Here is a 23833-nt window from a genome sequence, read left to right on the forward strand (position 1 = left end):
TAATCACGGCGCCATGCACCAGCAAATGGAAACTGATAAGCCGAAACTTGGCGATGATTTAATATCCAGCAAAAAACCACAATCTTGGAACTAATCAGCTTTCTTGCCTTTCCTCTCGAAACTAGTGGCAAAGATTGAGTTGCAAGTTATAAGGAGCTTTTAGTAGTAATTTGAAGTAGAGATGGAGCGGTGGCGCGATCGCGTTGCTGTTGTTACGGGCGCAAGTTCCGGTATCGGAGCGGCAATCCTCACGGATCTAGCCAAAGCGGGCGTAATCGTGGTGGGATTAAGTCGGCACCCCGACCGTATAAGATCATTTGATTCAACCCCCGAAGCTCAGAGTCGCGTGCACCCTGTGCAATGTGATGTCACCGTTGAGGAAGCTGTGAAAGACACATTCAAGTGGGTTGAAGACAACCTCGGCGGAACAGATATCCTGGTCAATTGCGCAGGAGTGTTCTATCAAGGCCGGTTAATTGACGAACACTTAACACCGCAAATAAAAGAAACGTTTGATGTTGAGATAATGGGGACGTTATTTTGTACACGGGAAGCTTGACCAATACAACAATTGGGGATTGGCATAGCAGGTGTTGCGTTGGCAATTTCTTCTTGAATGTTGGTCTTCAAATCTTATAAGGTTCTTGAACGGTTCACGTAAACACGGGATTTCAAAAAACCCCATAGAAAAAAATCACAAGGGGACAGATCGGGAGAGCGTGCCGGCCATTCCAAATCGCCTCTAATTGATATAAGGCGCTCTGGAAAGTGTTCCCTCAAAGCAACCATCGATGCTCTTGAAGTGTGTGCTGTTGCACCGTCTTGTTGAAACCAAGTGTCCCCCAAATCCAAATTTTCTAGCCGTGGGAAAAAAAATTCTGTAGCATGTTTATATACTGGTCCGAATTCACTGTCACTGTAACCTCATTTTCCTCAAAAAACCAGGGACCAATAATTCCAGCTGAGGAAATTGCACACCACACTGCGACTTTGGGTGAATGCAAAGGCTTTTGATGCAATTCTCGAGGGTTGGTGTCAGCCCAGTAGCGCATGTTTTGTTTGTTATCCGACCCACACAAATGAAAATGGGCTTCATCATTCATTCATAAAAAAACAATAGCACCCTCGGGAACGACATCAAGAAGAAGCTCACACGCGTTCATCCGAGAATTGAAGTCACGTTCTGAAAGTTCCTGCACTATCGCCATCTTATAGGGATGAAAATGAAGATCATCACGAAGAATTCCTCTCACAGAACGATCGGATAGTCCAAGGGCAGATGCGTGTTTGCGCGCAGAACGCCGTGGCGATCGCAACATTGACGCTCTCACTGCTTCAATGTTCTCAGGTGATCTAACGGGCCGAGGGAATCCTTTTCTTCCTTTTGTCGCACTTGCAGTTTGTCTAATGTAGTGACCCATGTAACAATTGATATGCGGTCTGGGACGGGAGCCAACGGGGCTAAATTAAAGCGATTCCGAAATACACGCTGTGTTGCAACAACCGAACATCCGCTTGAAAAGTAAACCTCAACGGCAAAGGCACGCTCCTCACTATTCCAACGCATGATGGCGACTGAACCGTGTCGGGACAAAACTTTACAGTATCCCCTCTTGAACGAGACCACTAGCGCTCCGCTATGACATTAACTAACTGAGTGGCGCGCATTTTAAAAAAGGAAGTTATGCTGCCGCACCCTGTATATGCGATCCTAAAGCCGGCAAACTAAGTGATTGAATTTAACGCATCGCAGTCTGCAGTGCACTCCCACCACACACACACGCTCAAGATTCGAAATAGTCCACATCCCGATATTTAGTCGAATAAAGTAAACAATAGTTTGTACAGTGCAGTGCCATCGATAATGCAGGAGGCAATATAATTTTAGACCAGTTTCGACACTTCAATGTTGCAATAGGCAAAAAGAACCCAATTTTTTTTTAGACCTTTGCAAAAGTTGTATTGCGGTTCTCCAACAATTTTTCAACCACAAATGGTCTATCCTCTGCGTGGTTTTGCGTTTGTCTTTAGAGTTCAGTCGTAGACTTGATTGATTGCTCTTTCCTCAGTAAATACTTTTAGAAAGTGTTGAAACTGGACTCATAGTCACCACTTCCAATCAGGCAATTTCTGTCCATACTGTCAACTACACGATTTTACTACAACTTGAAGAAAGGGCACATTTTTTAAGCCGTTTACCTTGACTTTAATGATGTCAATCGTTTTACCAGATGATAATGCCACAAACCACGACACACAACCATGCTTTATTACGCTGCTATTCAGTACTACTCTTCATTGTAAAGGAAAACATAACGGTACTTTTTCCAGTCTCAGCAGAAGGTGCTTAAGTGGACTAATAATAAGAAGCTAATGTGTACCAAAAAATATACATATCAAACTACATACACAAAATTTCATAGTTGCATTGGAATCAGTGGTGTTCATGATTTACGGGCACTACACTGTATGCACAATAGTGTGGAGAATTTCATCATCATACCATATCATTCTAAATTTTCTGACATACTTCATTTATCCAAAATAGAAAATACACAAAACCTGAAGCGTCAAGCTTATGGTTTCCTATGCGAAGGTTAAGCTGTCTACGTCAGGTTTCTATGATTTATTTTGAAATTATCAATGAGATAGGTTATTTTATGGTAGTAATCGCGTATGATGTTATGCTGCTGACAGATACACAATTGCTTACCAATGTCTGATAGTCTCCATTATTGTGAATATCACTTAAAGGGAACCAGCTAATTAAATAGCTAAACTTATATTCATGGTGACTAACATCTTCCTCAGAGTAGTCTACAAAACATACGTTCTAAAATTACCTAAAACTACTGGACCCAATCTGAACTCAATAAAAAGATGCTCTATCTATAAATTTCCGCGAAAGCTTTACGATTGTAGCTATGGTCATTGTAGAAACACTCTCACGATTTGTGCTGTGTCGACTAGAAATTAGACAAAAACCCGATAAGAGGCACGAACCCTGGTCTATTCTATGTATGCCGCGATGTGAAGATGAGGCCAAAGTTAACATACGCATATTATTCAAACAGAAAACTGATAACTTGACTATAGATAGCTCAGTAATGTTCAAAAGTAGGCATGGAAAGGTGGCATAATCGCGTTGCTGTGATTACAGGTGCTAGCTCTGGAATAGGGGCAGCCACCCTCGAAGACCTAGCGACTGCCGGAGTGACTGTTGTGGGGCTGAGTCGACGCCCGAATCGTATAAACAAGAAACGACTTACCTTTCCCGTAGACGTTCAGTGTCGTGTGCATGCCCTAGAATGTGATATTACCAATGAAGAAAACGTGAAGAGTGCTTTCAAGTGGGTGGAGGATCACCTCGGCGGGACAGATATCTTAATCAATTCGGCGGGTGTATTGTATCAGGGATGCCTTTCTGATGAAAACTCAACGCACCACATCAGAAATACGTTTGATGTTCAAATAATGGGAACTGTATTTTGCACGCGTGAAGCTTTTCAATCGATGAAGCGCCGTAATTTCGACGGGCACGTTATTCATATAAATAGCATATATGGCCACCGAGTTCCGAACCTTTTTAACATGGATAGCCATTTCTTTACTAATTACTCGGCCTCAAAATATGCCGTGACGGCCATGAATGAAGTATATCGACAAGAGTTCGCAAACGCTGGAACTAGAGTTAAAGTGACGGTAGGACCTGCTCAATTTTCTTTATCGAAAAACAACTCTCATACCCAAAAATATTTCAGAGTATCAGTCCGGGGCTAACCTGTACACCCATCGCAAATAATCTAATTGAAGTCATCGATGTGCCGGTTCTAAATGCGCATGACGTATCGAATGCAATTCTGCATTGCCTTGGAACACCACCGCATGTGCAGGTACAAAAATATTTAGTTTCTTCTTCTTCTCTTCAGCTTTACTTTTCATTTGTGTAATAATAGGAATGGATAGGATCAACTGCTCACAAGAGGGTGAAAGTAAATAAGTCATCCTATATTTATCACTGGGAAAAGAACTAACTAAACTGCAGCGTGTTGCAGCTTTAACATTGCCTCAGTATTGAAGAATGCTCCCCCTTCGTGCATTATCGGATGGATAGTTAGAAGTGATACCATTGAAGGTCAGCCCACTAACAGGATAACGCAAATTAGAAGTGTGTAGTGAAGCGAGACTGAAAACGTTGATTTAGTCATAATGAGAAACGAAGGGAAAATATATCGATGAAAGAATGCAACCGTGGCGGGGTCGGTTTGGATTTTAAATTCCTCTAAAACTATTGTTCGTTCGAGCACGCGAAACATGTCACTTTGATAAAAGCTATTAGTTTCTCCGGAATACTTCACCTGCGTAGTATACTCCAAATACATTCCTTTTTCGGGCTGGCTCAATTTTTCTCCAAACCGATTAAGACCATATGGAGTGGTGGCCTTCGCACCCTTTTTCACCGTAAACCACACGATCTTGTTGTGGCCACCACAAGCAAATCATGATCATCAACGGCGCAGCAGCCGGTATCCGGTCTAGACCTGCCTTAATAAGGAACTGCAGATATCCCGGTTTTGCGCCGAGGTCGACCAATTCGATGTCCCTAAAAGCTGCGTCCTAGCCTACGCCATCGCTCCATTTTAGGCAGGGTCTTCCTCGTCTTCTTTTTCAATCATAGATATTGCCCTTATAGACTTTCCGGATTGGATCATCCTCATCCATACGGATTAAGGGACCTGCCCACCGTAACCTATTGAGCCGGATTTTATCCACAACTGGACGGTCATGGTATCGCTCATAGATTTCGTCGTTATGTAGGTTACGGAATCGTCCATCCTCATGTAGGGGACCAAAAATTCTTCTGAGGATTCTTCTCTTGAATGCGGCCAAGAGTTTGCAATTTTTCTTGCTAAGAACCCAAAGCTCCGAAGAATACATGAGGACTGGCAAGATCATTGTCTTGTACAGTAAGAGCTTTGACCCTATGGTGAGACGTTTCGAGCGGAACAGTTTTTGTAAGCTGAAATAGGCTCTGTTGGCTGACAACAACTGTGCGCGGATTTCCTCTTCGTAGCTGTTATCGGTTGTGATTTTCGACCCTAGATAAGAGAAATTATCAACGGTCTCAAAGTTGTATTCTCCTATCCTTATTCTTCCCGTTTGACCAGTGCGGTTTGATGTTGTTGGCTGGTTTGTTTTCGGTGCTGACGTTGCCGCTATATATTTTGTCTTGCCTTCATTGATGTGCAGCCCAAGATCTCGCGCCGATCACCGCCCGCTCAATCTGGATGAAGGCAGTTTGTACGTCTCGGGTTGTTCTTCCCATGATGTCGATATCATCAGAATAGGCCAGTAGTTGAATGGACTTAAAAAGGATTGTACCTCCTGCATTTACCTCGGCATCACGGATCACTTTCTCGAGGAGGACGCATGATAGGGCATCCCCTTGTCGTGATATCTTCCTTTTTATGTATGAGACAGATAATGCCTCGTTGCCAATCGTCAGGCATTGATTCGCTGTCCCATACCTTGAGCACAAGTTGATGAACCACTTGGTGTAACTGGTCGCCTCCATATTTAATTAATTCGGCTGTAATTCCATCGGCCCCAGGCGACTTATGCATTTTAGCCGATGAATTTGCACGGAGTGTTTCTCCTAAACTTGGTGGTGGCAGCATTTGTGCGCCGTTTTCAGTTGGCGGGACCTCCAACTCGCCGATGTTCTGGTTGTTGGCGGAGTTCGTCTCTGCGCGTGCCCGCGTTTTTGAGAATGGAACATGACTCGGTTTGCGGCATTCTTCCGTTCCGTAGCTAGCTTACATTCATCGTCAAACCAGCCGTTCCAACTCTTTTTGCGGCTGGGGCCAAGTATCTTTGTAGGCGTATAAATGACAACATTCTTCCGGTGGTTTTAAAGATCATTTGTTGATGCTTCATCTCCAGGATTTCTGTTGATTACTGTTATTGCGGTATCCATTTCACCCTTATAAGTGTTACGGAGGGCTGTGTTGTGAATAGCTTCAGCATTCACTCTCACCTGATTGCCAGAGGGGATTGTAGGCGGTGTCGTAATTCGAGCTCGGAGCACCATGCCAATGAAATAGCGGTCCGAGTCTATATTGCCTCCCCCCTTTATGGTCTGACATTCATCAAGGCTGAGAGGTGGCGGCGTTCAATCAGCATGTGGTCAATTTGGTTTGGTATGTTTGTGGACCGCTTTCCGTGTAAGCCTGGTACTTCCTACAGCCGTTTCGTGCGATACTGTTAACTGAATAATCCGCAGTCCGTTATCATTGGTATCCTTATGAAAGCTATGGGAGCCGACGTATCGCCTGAATAGGGGCTCCCTTCCTTTCTTCCTAGGACACTGGAAGAAAACGTGCGCTGGGTCCTTTGGGACCCCGCAATTTGGACAATTAGGCGAGGTGTCCAATTAAAACCTGTACACCTCTATGCTTTCTCTCCAGCCACTCCCCGATGGAAGGGATCAAGCTGTAAGTCCAACGACCCTTTTCTGACTGGTCCCATCGCTGTTGCCATCTGCTTATGGATCTCTCCCTTTCGGCTTTTTTCACCTGAGTCACTCTCACATCCTCGGCTAGCTGTAAAAGTGTTGTGACGGTGAGGAATTAATAGTGGCTACTCCAAAAGGAACACCAGTAAACGTGAACCGATGCCTCCCTAAATAATTTCTGCAGTATACTTTGAAAATCCCAGTAGTAGGCTTGCATCGTGATCATCCGGAACAGCTCTCCCACTGGTGTTGGTGGTGAGGAAGATAATGCACATCTCAATCTTCCCCAGCATATAGGAAAGCATGTGAAATCGGCTGTGGAGATGTTGAATACGAATGTGTCAACCTCAATGTTGCGACGTTGCGCTGCATCCGAAAATACCCGGTGCAGTTTTACTTTCTTAGCTACTAATAACTGCCTTTTTTTCAAACCTTGAAATTAAAGTTGCGAGTATTTAGCTGCAGCCAGCAATAAGATCGGCCACTTCGCGATCAGAAGTAGATTTAGGGGCCCATTGCCCATCATTCCTAACTTTGGTGTCTTATGTGTGTTTAATTAGTATCAAACGTAGGTGTGTGTTGGTAACTGTTTTAATGTCCACGCATTCATTCCATTTCAAAGATTTGACTAGAACTTCGCATTTCGGCTGGAATCACGGTCCTCTTCTGTGTGTACTTCAAGCTGACTCTTCCGCAATTTGGACAAAATATTTCTCACTTTTACTTTAGATGAAAATCCAAACGATTTCACTTGTAATCACGGCGCCATGCACCAGCAAATGGAAACTGATAAGCCGAAACTTGGCGATGATTTAATATCCAGCAAAAAACCACAATCTTGGAACTAATCAGCTTTCTTGCTTTCCTCTCGAAACTAGTGCCAATGATTGAGTTGTAAGTTGTAAGGAGCTTTTAGTAGTATCTTGAAGTAGAGATGGAGCGGTGGCGAGATCGCGTTGCTGTTGTTACGGGCGCAAGTTCCGGTATCGGAGCGGCAATCCTCACGGATCTAGCCAAAGCGGGCGTAATCGTGGTAGGATTAAGTCGGCACCCCGACCGTATAAGATCATTTGATTTAACCCCCGAAGCTCAGAGTCGCGTGCACCCTGTGCAATGTGATGTCACCGTTGAGGAAGCTGTGAAAGACACATTCAAGTGGGTTGAAGACAACCTCGGCGGAACAGATATCCTGGTCAATTGCGCAGGAGTGTTCTATCAAGGCCGGTTAATTGACGAACACTTAACACCGCAAATAAAAGAAACGTTCGATGTTGAGATAATGGGGACGTTATTTTGTACACGGGAAGCTTTTCAATCAATGCAGCGACGGAATTTCGATGGACATGTTGTAAATATCAATAGTGTCGATGGTCATCACGTTGTGAATCTTCTGCAATTTGACACGAATTTTTGCACGAACTACGCGGCAGCGAAATTCGCGTTGACCGCGATGACTGAGGTGTATCGACAGGAGTTCGCCAACGCTGGCACAAAGGTTAAGATTTCGGTAAATTCCTCATATAAACTCCGTGAGAGGTTGTGAAATGCTTACTTGTGTTATATTTTAGAGTGTTAGTCCTGGATTGACCAATACAACAATTGGGGATCACTTCATTTCCATGGTGGACATGCCTGTATTGAACCCAGCGGATGTGTCAAATGCAGTTTTGTATTGTCTTGGAACACCTCCACACGTTCAGGTTTGCTATATCTGCCTTAATATACTCCTATATTTGCCAAAAGTATATACATCTTAGGCGAATAATCAAGCAACTAATATAGAAAATCTGGAATGGAGGGCTTGAGGGGTGAATAATTCTTTGATTCTCTTGTGTCATAAATTTTGGAGACGAATCTTTGTCATATGCTCAAGCTGCAATATATGCCCTTTTGTGAAGCATACAGCATCGACGCAACCTCTTATTTCTTGTTGTTATCTTTCTAAATATTTCGTTTTAAATGAGATTACGTTTCAGTTGTGTTATCTTCTCTTTTAACGCTGTACAAATAGTAACCTTATCACGTCGGAACAGATGCAATAACAAATGTAAACATGCATCAAAAACCGAGCCCTCGGTTCACAAGGGCTATAAAGTAGGGAAGAACTCCAACATTGCACTATGAAGCTATGACAGTGTCGCTGTACTCACAGAATGGTTAGCAGTGTGTTCATATGGCGATAGTGTGTTCTCGAGTGCAACTCTTGGGAAAGTACTTTCATTAAGTGGCACTGCTGGATGACAGTATATTATTAATGGGAGGAAATACATTTCGCTCTCCTTATCAGAGCTTATTTTCTGATTTGTGTCACAACAACTTAATTGTTTTGAATTTTATTTAACCTACTTACTCCCACTTACAATATTGAAACCGAACTGGTATCAATCATTTCGTTATTTCTCCAACTGGTACTGCAATATAGAAGTTTAATGGTGCTGTTTCTGCTGAAGAATAAATTCCAGTTGATTGTTATCCATCTATATTTTTTTTGTTGAGCATATGGAAATTTTGAAAAGACACTGGTCTAACAAGGCATGTATAAGAGATGGGTGGAAACACCAAGCAGTCGCCAGGAATTTCCACATTCATCACATCCAAGCTCACGAGCACGCAACATTTGCTAATGCCACCCTTTCTATTAATTGCATTTTCAGCCAAACCGGTAATCAATTTAATAGCATCAATGCCTGATCTAGTTTTACGGAACCATCCCGTCGATCTGAAAGTCCTGGAAGACATTGGGGTTTGTAGGAAGATGTTCACTTGGAGGTTGCCAACCTAAGGCAGCAGTATCGACTTCTGCCGTTTCCATATTGAAACCAATATTCCTTACGGCATGCATACAGTAACCAGTGAACCACTCAACAAAAATTTCCGGTTTGGATTTCAAAGCACGCTTTAGGGCCTTATTCAGCACTCCCTTCAAAACACGAAGAGGCAAGTTTGCCTTGCTATAATTTTGTTAATAATAGCAGGATACACCTCAAACTTTCCAGTCTGATGCCTTATACTAAAGTCAATTTTCCTATGGATACAGCATGAAATTAAGGAGAGTTGGCAGCAAATTTTTAAAATAATATAAGAATATACTCTTATAAGCCGTATTTGAAGACATATCGTAACGAAAAGTACTTTGAGGCCTAGATACCATTGCATGGGTCGCCGTAATTCTTTTCAAATTTTGCGGTTGGATAGTTTCCGAGAACGAATCTTTGAAATAAGTGACCTCTTTCAGAACCAAATGCCAATGCCAAAAATAATACCTACCTTGGAAAGCACTAGTCGAAGCCTTTAGTGGCCGCTCTAAGGAGCCCAATTAGTTCCGTGGTGCGCCAGCTTGACTGCTAAGTTAATCGATAAGAGTAAAGAAGCAGAGTCCAGTCGGCTTAGATGTTCAGATCCCGCCCGAAATATTCACGAAAGAAAACCGCTCTCCCACGCTGTAGTTAGAGATCCCTCTGAGTTCCACAAAGAGTAGTTTACTTAGTGTCCTTAGCCTGGTTTTAGTAAGAGCAGTGCAATCGCAGAGAAAGTGCGAGAGATTTTCTTCCTCTTCTATGTAGTTTCCGCAATGCGGATTGTGGAATATGCCGGGTCTGACACTATGGGCCAGTGCTAAATGCAGACTGCCATAATCTTGTATGTATATGCGCGGGTCTGACACACGAGCTCTCGCGATAGGGTCTTGTTAGAGGTGGGCCAAATTCTCCTTGACTTGGAGGTGAGCTTTTGCCATCTGAAGTCCGTCGCTGCTAAGTAATGCAAATAGATTCCGCCATTCCAGTCGTCCGCGTCGCGCTGACTGTGCCCACCGAAGAACTGCCAAGAGTAGAGCTCCGCCTGACCGGCCCATCAGCCAACGCATTTTCGCCTATGTTCCTCTGACCGGGAACCCAGAAGTTTATGTCGCCGCTAATTACAAGACCTTATTGGCCGCTTGGCTATAGGTCAGAATGGCTGTGTTATTCTTGGCGCTCGGATCACGCTCCGTCCAGTATCGCCAGTACTTCTACTTGGAATATGCTCGCAAAACCTGGGAGACAGTACGACTTGGATGCACCGTTAATATTCGAGAAAATTTCCGCACCGACTCCACAAACCTCCCTTGATCCGCCATGCAACAAGCCAGATTCAACATTGTTAATGCATCGAGTGACATCAAGTTCGATGTCGCTTTTGATACAAACAATACTGTAATCTTCTAATACCCAATCGAAAATAGGTGCAGGAGTGACATACACTTACAAAATTTTCCACAACGAAGGGAAGTTTACTAATGTCCTTAATGCGGGAAAAGCAGAAATCTCCTCGATCATCCCCTTTTTCCACTCCTCGGGTTGACCTGGGACTCCCAGAATTAACCAACAAGCGGAAATAGTAACGTTGTAGAAACTGCGAAAAACAGTTCCACTCAGGGAAGATTATGACCCCTATCTTTACACCGCTTGAATACATCAATAATTTTGCTTTGCTCTGCTTAGAAGAGCAACGTGTATCTGCATTTCATAATAGCTTATCATATGAAACTTGCTCCTTCCAGCTCTTCAGCTGCTCATCATTGTGGAAGAATAGAAGGAAACAAGTTGAGTCCCTTTTGAAGGTCATCACCACCTCAGTACTTTTTCCTATCTTCAGCGCGCTATAGAAGTTTTGGGTTTTTTCGGAAGTTCTGAGATTCGGTTCTGAGGTCAGAATGAAAAAAATACAACCTGTTTGTATTCGACAGAAAGCAGTACGTCTGTAGGTAAGTCAATACGAAACTTCAAGCTCATGACATCCACACAACAGTCAAGCATGGTAATGAGAATCAGATGTCTTGAAGCTCCAAAATCACCAGAGTGGGTAGATTATACTTTAATGTGTTATGTCTAAATTTGTAACAAGGCGTCATTTTCGGCTTAGAATAACCGATTGTCCTAAGGGAACTTGACTATGATATAATGTCCTATGCCGACTCTGTATGCCTCCAAAATCTGTAAACCTTAACTTGGTTATACATCCGTAGTAATAACTCAAACTCCAGGTAAATAACGGCACATCTTCTCGAAATTCCGAAAAACGATGCATTATGGGTTCTTTAACCTTCTCTCTACTTGAGTAATTTTTCACAGTGTAGTGACAATATTGGTAGCCACATGGGCATGACACAATGGGTTTGACAAAGGTCACTTTTCTTTTTGTTTGAACCAAAGTACACTCATATGAAGGTGCTATTTATTTCCACTTTGTCACCTTTTCTGATACCATAATTTGTTCCTCCTCCAACATTACAAGTGACAAACTAACTCATCCTATAGCAGGAACTGTGCTTGAACAATGTGCACGCCACGACACAGTATCTATTATATTACAAAAGTCAAAGCTTCACGTCACGTGTTCAAGTAAAATTAACAGAGACCGCTTTTACATCCAGATCATCGACTATTACCAGACACTTAGGAAAGAGAGCTCTTCTGAACTCATGTAGTTTTTCATGGAAAAAATTCATTTATATTGAAAATCTCTGTTGGTATGTAGCAATTCATAGCTGTGAAGATCCCTCAACTTGGACAGTGAAAATTCTGTCTCTCACGTCTTGAAAATGCACCTTGCGCTGGTTGCCAACAATAGTCAGACAACGAATTCACGTCTACTACTACTGTGCCTTCTCCTGTACCCTATCAGTTGGAGCTTAAGAATACACTCAAAATCTTCCCTACTTGTCGCAAAAGACAACTCAAAGGAACAGATATTTGTGAGCTGGCAACCTGGGAATTTTGAAATGTTACTGATACTGAAATATCAACAACGCGATAGGGACGGACCTCGCGGCTACGGCTTTGGCGATTGAAGACGGACTATGACTAAGAGAAATAAGATGGCATGACTCTGGAGACCTTTCCTCTCCTTATTTGCGGTGTTCTGAAGGGCCAAGTGGTAGAAACTCGCATCCAGCGTCGGGCTTAGTGCTTTTAGCCTGGGAACCGGCTTCTGGCAGGCTTCTAACCGCAAAATTCTGATTCAGGTTAAGAAGGGGGGATTTTGGGGAATATCCCCGCGGGACCACTATTAAGTATTACTTCGCCAGAAGGGCTCTGGTTTACACCAGCACAACTTAGTCAAGCGCCCGTCGCGCTTGCCGGGCTCAATCCAGTTCATGCAGCTTTTCCTGTATTGCAGTTACTATTACGTTTATCGTACTCCAATTTACTACAGACCTCAGAATCTCCTCCACGAAATTAAGGGATCTGATAACTGCATTGAGGGCGTTGTTTAATCTCCATCTTTCAATCGCGAATCTCGACAGTGAAGTATAACATGCCCCGGTCCTTGGGTATAGCGGCACATTCGGGACAGTCTGGGAAGAAATTCAATCCGAAATCTATATCCGTAAGGAATTGTTTTAGGTGGTAATTAAATTATCCATCTTTTCGCTCGACGCATCTCTCAATAAACGGGATCAGTGTATGGGTCCAGCGGCCTTTTTCCAAATTATTCCACCGTTTCTGCCAGCTCCTGTCTGGCAACCCCGCAGCCACTTCGGCCGGATTCACCCTCATTCTCTGGTAGAGACAGTGTACTTCATTTGCTAGATGGTCCCAGGGAATCATCGCGACGATGACACATTGCCTAACTAGAAAACGTCCTATATGCGCTGCAGACCCTCAACGCGATTGGTTGTAATGCCGAACTTACTCTTCTCTCGTTCACTGTGTTATCCAGCACGCCCAGACAGGAACCGCGTATAGGAGGATGGATTTCACCTACCCTTCGATAAGCAGTCGGCGATTAGATTTTGGCCCCCCAATATTAGGCATCATCCCTGCTGTCTTTTAGCGTGCAAAGCCCTGGTGCCCCTTGAAGCTCAACCTGGCATCGATCGTTACTCATGAAACGACCTCGTGGTTACCAACCTGGATTTTGACAGTGTTGTTTTTCCTGCGGTTGGTAATAAGAACCGCCCCCATCTTATCTTCCGCCATGCGCACCATTTGGAAGCATGATTTAATGACATGAATGGTTTCACTTGGTGAAACTTCCACCACCGCTAGGTCGTCTGCAAAACCAGTCAACGTTGCCTCCCGTGGCACGTGAGGATCGAGCACTCCATCATACATTATGTTCTACAGCAACGGCCCTAGTACGGAACTTTGGGGAACACCTGCTGTCATAACATATTCGTTTGGCCAAACGTCCGTCTTGTCCCAAAGAAGACTCTTCGAGAGGTAACTCTTGATCATCCGAGCTAAGTAATCGGGACACCCAGTTTAACCAGGGTGCCCTTAATCCAACCCCAGTTGGTGTATCTAAAGGCAACCTGACATCGAGAGACACCACCATGAAACACTTCCCAGCGGCCGATGCCTCCCGGGCCACACCGTTGCAATGGTATCGACCGTGGACCGCGCTCGGCGAAACCGACACTCTCACTCCGATAGACCACCCGCTAGTTCGACGAACGGAAGCAGCCTGTTGTTTTTCACCCTCTCTAACATCTTCCTCATAGTGTCTACAAAACAGATAGGATGATATGGATAGAGTGCACCAAGTGGTATTTCGAGCTTCGGTAACAGAACCAACGTCTGTCCTTTCCACTGGGGAAAAACCGCCTTCGATACACGATTCAAATGCACTTATGCACCATGCGGGCTTGATTTTAGCAGCCACCTTGAGGACTTTGTTCGGAAACCCATGCAACCCCGGCGTGTTGTTATCGTCCACAGATCTTCGTCGGTCAACCCGGGGATTGAGAAGACGCCTGTTGGATCTTTGGATTAGGTCCAGTTTGATCCCGTTGTGGAAAAAAATTGCGATTACTTTCAACACGAGCCGCGAGTACGTCACTTGAGGTGATTTTTGTTCATTATGGTTGAGGTTGATTTCCAAAAATATCATTGAAGCCTACGATCCAGCTCCTTTCTACATGCCGGGCAGCTGCCACCACCTGCAACGTGCCATTTGGCCACTCCTTTTTCCCTGTTCACAACATCCATCGTGGATCTCCAGTGCAATCTTTGATAAAATGACCTTATCTCGGCACTTCCTACACCTCATCGTGCTCACTAGTACATGCTGCTGCAAAGTGACCAAAAACGAGGCATCTGAAAGGCTTCTTGAGAGATACCTGCTCGCTCAGTCAGCACAAGACCCAACCTATTTTTACCTTACCCACGGTAAGCAGTTTAATCCCTGATTTAACCCCTTCAATCCGTGCACCTCCTTATGCCTTCTACATTCGCTTTATCGCACTTTTTTTTCTATTCCCCTAAGGTTGAATTGTTCCCTTCGCGCAGCACCGATATCCTCTCGCGATGTAATCTTGTCTAAGTCTTTGTACTCAATTATTATCCGTTGCTTCCGAACTTTTACTTCAGCTCACCATTGCGCTCGCCCGTGATTATTACCCTGACTAAGCTCAGATACTCATTCACAGCTTAGTCGACTGGTATACATCCAGTCACGATAACAAATCCCTCTGCCACCAGTGAGATTTGAACGGTGACATTCCCCTACGACAGCCGGATTACCGGGACCGAAGCCAGCTGATTGGATAGACAGCTGATCAGTTCGACACAGAATTGGAGTTGAGTCCTCGGGGAGATCGAAAGTGGAAGGAAGTGGATCAATTCGGGGTGGTGATGGGTGAGGAGGTTATTGCTAGCAGTTGAAGAGATGTTGCTGTTGGAAGACGACCAGAAAGAAAATTATAACAAAAGAAGTAGTGAAGGTGAAGTGGAGTGAATTTCTTCATATTGGCAAAAAGTGATTAGATAAAGGCTTTCACCTAACTCGGGAAGAAGTAATTGGAAATTTATCTAGTTCGGAACTGGGTGATGGTAATGAGTAACTGAGTGATTTTTACTTTGTGAAAAAACCTGGGCGTAAGTAAAAGAGTTATGTTGTTGGATTTTCTGGCATGATAGCGTCAGCGCTCTCACTCTGAATCTGTTAGATTTGATCCGAATTAGGTTCGTTGCGAATGACTCAAAAACGGTAGCTGTTCCGGGTTATCGTGGCTTGATATGTGCATTCTAATTATATTTCGTGAAAGAGGACTTCGGTGGTTTTGGGATGTACGAGGAACCGAAGGCGTCTAGGAGCGAGTTGTGTTATATGTATAATAATGACAATAGTTTACAAATATTTTTTGACGATCAATTTGCTAACCGATCTTGCAGCTCTAGGTGAAGATACTTCAAAGCTTTTTTTCCTTTCTTCCTCGTTTTTTGTTTTTTTACTTCATATATAATAAAATATAATGAATTCTAGAAAAATTTCTTTTGATCTGAACATGTTCTTTTTGGGTCCTCCCATTTAACTGCGCAAAACTCCCTTTAGGAAGAAGCATGATTGAATGAAATGGCCTGAGGATGTCAAGGCAAGGTGAGAGCCTCGAAGGCCGCGCCTCAAAATGTATCTGAAGCGGAGGAGATATCGATGAAGAATGCAATTCGCCGTGGATCCTTCCTTTCAATCACGGCACTCACGTCCGGAGTTCTACAGCTCAAAATGCGCGGTGAAGCCATTATTTTTTTACTTTCATTTTAAGGTTTAGCTCGCGTGTTGTTAATTCGATAAGCTCGCGCAAATCCCCTTTTTGTTTATTTTACAGAATCTGGTGCGGACCCACGCATCGGGAAGGACACGTAAAGTTTCATATAACGGCACGTGAGGAATTGAGATGTTCGAAGGACCCCCCCACATTACCCAGCCTGGCTAGCACAAAGGCGTGCAAGCACCTGTCGATGGAGCATTTTGTTGAAGTTTCAATATTGGCGGGGGGACCTTCACGTCAATTACGCCATCTTTTTGGGTTTTTAAGATAGATCTTTCCTCTTAGTCGTCTCCACCCACTAAGGAGGTCGTTTATACATCGCCAATCACACTTCATTATTTCAATATTTTGACTTAAATTACTGCATTTATTTGATTCTAGCATGAATGTAAGGGAAGTTTTTAACGAATTTCTGAAGTTATTATTAACCTTATTTGAGCAGATATCTGCAAGGAGACTATTTTAAGGTGTAGATACCGTACAGCGGTCCGTGAAACAAATAATCAATTTCTAGTCCCTCTCGGACCCCTCTCCTGCGTGTCACAGACAGACAATAAACCGATTTTAAATAGATTTTGTTTTACAAAAATCTTGGCAACAGCATTCCCTCTACCTCTCGGTCTCCTGCACTTACCAATCTTGCAGTTTGTACTAACCCAAATTTTGCTGGTCAACGCTCTCTTCTCTCTTCGCTTTCCTCGTTCTTATATATGTTGTTGAAAATGACGTACTCGATGTGAGTATTTACTTCTCGAGATGGCTTGTTGAAGCAATCCAGTCAAATAATCTATAAAAAATAATGACGACTCATCATGAAACATTGATTTCAAAAAACGAATACCCAAAGCTGTCCCTCTTGGCATTTGAACCTAGTTGAACCTTTACGTCTATGTAGCTCGCGCAAATTGATAGCAACTCTGGCAACAGAATCTGAATATTTAACTCTTCACATATCTGGTTTCTGTTAGCATAACGGAATATTCGGTCGCTTTCTGCATGTTTATCTGTTATAATTATATTTTAGATTCCAAAGGTATTCGTCCTTATTGCTCATGTCTTATTTAAGCCTTAATAAATAGACATTTACTAAATAGAGATAGTATCTTCAATCTCAAAGCAAACTCAGACGTATGTCTATCTGAACGATCCAAGTGAATGTATGAATTGAGCACTTTTCAATGAAGTGTAATCTGACACTAGTGGTTTACCGAAGAATAGCATGCTTCAGATAGATAGAAATTAATAGACAATAACACACCAATATTCCAGTTTTCCTTATCTTTTCAATGAGACTGACGGACGTAATCACACAGAATATAGTTGAATACTTCAGTAGTATTTTTACATAGGAATGGAAAGGTGGCGGAACCGCGTTGCTGTTGTTACGGGTGGTAGTTCTGGGATCGGCGCTGCGATCCTAATGGATTTAGCTGAAGCCGGTGTAACGGTTGTCGGATTAAGTCGCCATCCCGATTGTATAAGAACAGTTGATTTAACCCCTGAAGCACGTAATCGCGTCCACCCCGTCCACTGTGACGTTAGTGATGAGGAAGCTGTGAAAAATACATTCAAATGGGTTGACGATAATCTTGGTGGAGTAGACATTTTAGTGAATTCGGCTGGTGTACTGCATCAAGGACTATTGACTGATCCAAACACAATACAGCAAATCAGGGAGACATTCGACGTGCAAATAATGGGAACGCTATTTTGCACCCGCGAAGCTTTTCAGTCAATGAAAAGGCGTAATTTCGATGGTCATATCATAAACATCAACGGCATTGCAGGGCATACAGTTGTAGATACTCTCCAGCTAAGTTCACTTTTTTGTACGAATTATGTTGCATCTAAATTTGCATTGACTGCAATGCATGAAACTTATCGTCAAGAGTTCGCTAATGCTGGCACTAAAGTTAAGGTCTCGGTAAATATAGTGTCCACCATTTATAGTAATGTTGCAAAATGTTTGAAAATGAAGTTTTACAGAGTATTAGTCCTGGAATGACGAATACTTCGATCGGTGGTTACCTCATTGACAATTATGAGATGCCAATATTGAACCCGAAGGATGTGTCTAATGCAATACTATATTGTTTAGGAACTCCGCCGCATGTACAGGTTTGATAGCTTTTGAAACTGATTTTAGTTTTCCTTTATAAAGTTTGCATAATCATTCATTGCAATGAACATTGGATACTTCTTTTTATTCGAATACATACATGTTTTCCGAAGCAAAAGAACGCCCCAGTCAGAGAGTAGTTGCTAAGGAACTTAGCATCTCGTAGTCAGATTCCGTAACATGAACCCCATTGCACGAATGGAGGGCAGCGGACATCAGAGGAAATCAACTGAGATCAAAGACTCTCTGAATCCGTCTGGGTCCGTTTAATGTGATGAGCTCATTTATCAGATTAGGACGACAACTCGTGGAAATTCGAAAGAACGATAAGTACGACTAGAATTATTTTGCGGTGAACAATGAAATTTGCTTTTTTTATGTCTGATTTATGTTACGTTATGTTGTCGTTTGTCTAGGCATTCAAGACCAAATGCTTTCCAACCCTTCAGATTGTTTTCCTCCGTTTCGCAGTTACAATTATATGACAGCGCTAAATCATGGAATCAACAAGTCAAGAAATCAGACTCATTGGTCAGCTGCTGAGTGAGGTGGTATAAATGCCGATAATAAATTACAGTATTTGCCTGCTGTCATTACACCGATGACCTTAAATATTGGACCAACTGTATCATGAAAAAACAAAATCTTTCATCATAGATCTATCCCAATGTTTGACTGCGGCCACTTGTTGTTTGATGTCCTAACGTTTTCATAAGGTGGTAAGCCCAAAAGAGTGGGAGTTCTCTCCATTCGATCCGGTCCGACATCGAACGAATACGGACTAAGGACTCTTCAATCCCTAAACAAAATTTTTCTGCCTTCGGCTAAATTGAGGTCTGAAGCCTGAAACGGTCGATATAATTCGCATCCATGTTTTGTTTTGTGGGCAGAGGTGAGGCAGTGTCTGATGGTTTGCCTCTGTCCTGGCACGAAACTGTAAGCCATCTCCATCATCATCATCAATGACGCAACAACCGATATCCGATCTAGGCCTTCAGACACCCCGGTTTTGTGCCGAGGTCCACCAATTCCCTAAAAGCTGTCTGGCGTCCTGGCCTACGCCATCGCTCCACGGTAGCCGGGGTCTCCCTTGTCTTCTTTTTCTACCATAGATATTGCCCTTACAGACTTTCCGGGCTGAATTATCTTCTTCCAGACGGATTAAGTGACCCGCCCAGCGTAACCTGTTGAGCCGGATTTTATCCACAACCAGACGCTCATATACTTCGTCATTATGTAGGCTACGAAATCGTCCATCCTCATGTAGGGGGCCAAATATTCTTCGGAGAATTCTTCTTTCGAACGTTGCCAAGAGTTCGCATTTCTTTTGCTAAGAACCCCGGTTTCCGAGGAATACATGAGGACTAACAAGATCATTGTCTTGTACAGCTTCGATCCTATGGTGAGACGTTTTTAGTGCAACAGTTTTTGTAAGCTGAAATAGGTTTTGTCGGCTACCAATAACCGTACACGGATTTCATCGTCATAGCGACAACGTAAGTCAGTAGCTGGGTGAAATTAAAGAGGATTGTTCCTCTAGCATTTACGTCTGGATCGGGAATCACCTTCTCAATGGGATAGGGAATCCACCTGCCTTAGACCGTTGTTGATGTTGAATGGTCTCGAGAGTGATCCTGCTGCTTGCTGCAGAGAGAAAATCTGATCTATTGTTGATTTGCCTGGAGTGAAGCCTCATTGGTATGGCCTAACGATGTTCTGAGCATATGGGGCAATCAGGCCGAGCAAGATAAAGGAGAATTTCTTATAGATGGTACTCAACAACATGATACCTCCATAATTGCTGCACTACGTGATATCTAGCTTCTTATGTATGGGACAGATAATGCCTCGTTGCCAGTCGTCATGCATTAATTTTCTGTCCCACACCTTGAGCATCAGTTGACGATTCGCTTGATGTAGTTGGTCGTTTCCATATTTAGCCAATTCGGCTGTAATTCCATTGGCCTCTGGCGACTTAAGATTTTTAAGCTGTTGGATTGCGTGAACGTTAATGAGGCTTATATTTCTAAATTTTCCTCGCAAGCGCAAAGTGCATAGCCTTTCTCTTATATTTTCAAAGCCGATAACAGCAGGTTTCATTTTTGTAAGGGCGGCAGACCCGCCTTAATCCTTCTCCGTCTGCAGTTTTTCATTATGAAGAAACTCTCAGCGACCACCACGTGAAGGTTGAGATAGGGTTTGGTAGTAGAGCTGTTAGTGTTTGTTCAGCAGGCGTTTGCCAGGTCTTATGCTCCACGTGGGTAGCAATCCACGTTTCGCCCTGAGAACTATACTACCTTCGTTTTCTTTTAATAGCCTGTCTGACAATTTCGTCCGGAGAGAGCCTTCCTGTGTCACTATGATAAATTCCGACCTACCTTCCATATAAAAGCTGTGTCTTACCGACGTTATGCAGAAAACCCTTAATAGCCGCTACGAAGCTCAATAAGAAAATCATCAATCTCGACGCGATCGTGCACATCTCGCTCTCGATTTTTTTTGTACAAAGAATGACTTATTTTGAGCTCTGCATCATCATTATTCTTCGTAACTTTTTGGAATGTGTAGCCCTAATAAACTATCTTAGGAAGAGCTCCAGAGATCAGACGCGTCAGTGGTTCCACAGTTCTTGATGAACTCGGCTTTTTTCATAGTATTTTGAACGATTTCACGAATAAGATTGTCAAGGATGCGTTCAAAAATCTTCATAGTAGGGAAAAGTAACCGGATCGGACGGTAAGTAGAACATTCTGCCGAACTACTTTTCTTTTTCCATATGGGAACTGTGTCTGTGTTTTACCTTCCACGCAAACCCGATTGAAGGATCCATTAAGCCTCCTGTGGCTTTCCCCGATTTCATTCGTTTGATGGTTTTCTCGACTTCAGTGGCACTGACAGCCCTTGAGTGTTTAACGTAGGTACCTGTCGTGGAGGCTTAATCCTACGGTCTCCCTAAGACACGGGTTGATTTTGTAAGCACAATCAGAGCCCCGCTGAGACAAGCAACAACGGTACCAATCTATATCCCTGCCCTGCACTTAGCATTCATACTGGTGGATACAAGACATACCTAAATCTCTACCGAACTAAGGAGTACGGCACCCGTGTTGAAAGGCAACACCACGCTGAGGCCCGAAGGTCTCTTCGCGCTTCAGCATAACCACAACCCCCATGAAACTCCCACTAGGGGGCCTACCGCAAATACCCGAGCTGTATTCACATACAATGGGAGTTCACCCGAAGTATGAGAGTCCAGGAGCTATCCCGGTTCTCATGGTACCAGTATACCCCTGGTAAGGTTTCGTGGCCAATTACCACTTCAGATGAGTCCCCGTGCAGACTCGGGTCTGATCGTCTTAACTAGGCTTTTGGAGCATTCGCCTACTGCATCACGGCCGACAAGCCAAAGTGAGTACAGCGCGTCCCGGTGCCACCACTATGGAGGTTCTCCTCGGCCACTTGATTTTGGTTTGGCCGACAGTCCCGTCTCCCTCACCGCCACCTCTGAGCACCAGTGGCACTGACAAGTGGAATACCTCCAAATGCCAGCCAAGCTTGTGGAAGTGGAGGACGAACAATTTCCTCCATTGAAATCTGCCCGAAATATTTTCGTCATTTATCCGTCGGGGTTGGACCGTCGGTATGCAAAGTATCGTTCTTGTTATTAACGCAAGAGAAGTGTTCGATATCCTGTATGCGTTCATGTCGGCTTTTGGTAAGTCGATACAAACCTATCTTTGCCTCCCGGTTGGCATCTTGTAAATTCGCCAATTGGCCAGCGTTTTATAGTTGAGAAACTTGTGGTAGATGCGTTTCTTTTCACGGACCTTCATTTCAAGATCTTCGCATCTTTCACATTCGTAATTATTTGTAATCTTGTAATAATATGGACCCCTTAAATACCCACGACGAGATGTCCATTCTCCGGTGGACCTCAAATTCCTCTTAGATAAACCCGGTGTATCCAGGTAACGTAGTTCAGCAAACGAAGCCCAGGTACTTCCAAACTATGGTAATACTGGCCAACAAACGCAATGCGGAAAAATGTAGTGTACCGCTAGGGTCTTAAATCAAGTGCACTAACACACATCAAAGACCCTTATGCAACTGGATTGTCGCAGTCACAATTATTATTTGTGCCCTTTAATCTTTGCTATCTTTTCTTAATAGACTCCTCCTTCCGGTCGTTTGAAAGCTTTGCCTAATGGCGAGCTTATGATAAGACGTTCCGGAATTTCTCCCGTCCGTCAATACATGGAAAGTTTGTTACGGTCGGGTGCCTTGCGAGGAGTGGTGGCCTCATAATTTGTGGTTTTTGCACTTACAGTCTAGAACTTCGGTGAATTTTCCAATGTTCGCGTTCGCAATGTTCCACCTCCACGGAGTCGATTAACACTAGGTCAGCTTTTACATTCAAAGCGAATGGTGCTAGTAACTCGCAAGTGCTCGCAGTCATGCTAGTCCTCATATCGGATATGATCATGGCGGGAACCCATGGCCATGATGACATCGAAAGTTAAAACATCCGTGATCGATATTTTGTTGCACTGATCATGGTATGGAAATGTAATTTATACTGACGACAACTCACTTGCTAAATTGGCTTTCTGCATCCAGGTTGGGTCTAGACCCGAGTAAAGTGGCGCCATCGAGAGTTACACCAATACCCAATCCGATTATTGGTCGTCTCATCCACTTTGGACAGTCAAAAATTCTGATTTCCAAAGAGCACATAGGCTCTAGTCGGAACCTTTTCGGTAATCTTCGGACCAAAATCAACCAGGCTTCGCATTACTTACGTTTCCTAAATGAAAAATACTTGTGATCCATTCTCTTTAGGCTTGATTTATAATGGATTTCACCAATGACTACTGAAAGGTGTCCCCCGCTGTAATGAATAGAGCTGGCGGTCAATTCCTTCTGCGTTTATTTGCTGTATCCGTCCTGATTTTAGGTAGACGGTTTTTTATCGGCCTAGAGGGGTTTTTTTGCTCTTTTCAAATTTTCCATGTCCTGAGAGTTACCTGACTAAGGCCACAACTAACTGCGTTTTGTTTCTTTTGCTTTTTGCCGGTTAGCTCTAAAATGGATTATCCGCAGTCTAGTCAGCAGCTTCTTTTGGGGCTTTTTCTGCTGCTGTCCGTTAATAGAAGGATATGGCGTCAAGTAACTCTTTCGGTTCTATCAGCCTCCTTTCCGCGCCTTTGCTGGCTGTTTTGTGGTAAAATATTGTGAATTAGCTGTGCGCCATAATTGGCTTTATTTCCAAATAAGCTTTTCTTGCTCAACTCTGGGCTGGTCAGTCGACTAGGCTCTCACTCAACTTAAATCTCAAGTCGTCTATCTAATTTCAGTAATGTTCTCTGGGCTTGTTTGTTGAAAAGGAGCACTGCAGAATGCTGGGTTGGCTGCCTCTGGACTGGCAGTTGCAACACATCCCTTGGAGTCAGGCGTCTCAGCCGTCAACAAAACCTTCTCCAGGCTTTGCGATGAGCGATGAGTCCGTTCTCCGCGCAAATACTGACACTCTTTCTGCTTCCCTATCTTCTTGATATTTGCTCATCTATTATCACGGAATTTATACCAGCATATTGAGTGCAAGGGAATGGACAACAATAGTCAGCAACGGGCATGTCCTCGGCGGTAAAGCCCCAATCCTGGCTCC

At 43.6% G+C, this 23833-nt stretch overlaps 1 protein-coding gene across 4 annotated transcripts in view; it reads left to right on the forward strand.

Annotated features, from left to right (window-relative positions):
- Positions 1-3053: 3053 nt before the first annotated feature.
- LOC119657009 (farnesol dehydrogenase-like) overlaps positions 3054-23833 on the forward strand; it is a 39236-nt gene continuing 18456 nt past the window's right edge. Inside the window, exons 1-3 of one of the 4 annotated variants that reach the window (XM_038063787.1) lie at positions 7185-8021; positions 8083-8113; positions 8248-8295. In XM_038063787.1, the coding sequence (XP_037919715.1) occupies positions 7449-8021; positions 8083-8113; positions 8248-8279 (636 nt within the window). In that variant the 5' untranslated portion in view covers positions 7185-7448 and the 3' untranslated portion in view covers positions 8280-8295. Of the gene's footprint in view, positions 3703-3761; positions 3894-7184; positions 8022-8082; positions 8215-8247; positions 8296-17321; positions 17974-18035; positions 18168-23833 lie in introns of those variants that run through there. The other 3 variants (XM_038063755.1, XM_038063763.1, XM_038063779.1) reach the window with 3 other exon arrangements.

This window comes from Hermetia illucens, chromosome 1 (assembly GCF_905115235.1).
Source record: "Hermetia illucens chromosome 1, iHerIll2.2.curated.20191125, whole genome shotgun sequence".
NCBI lineage: Eukaryota > Metazoa > Arthropoda > Insecta > Diptera > Stratiomyidae > Hermetia > Hermetia illucens.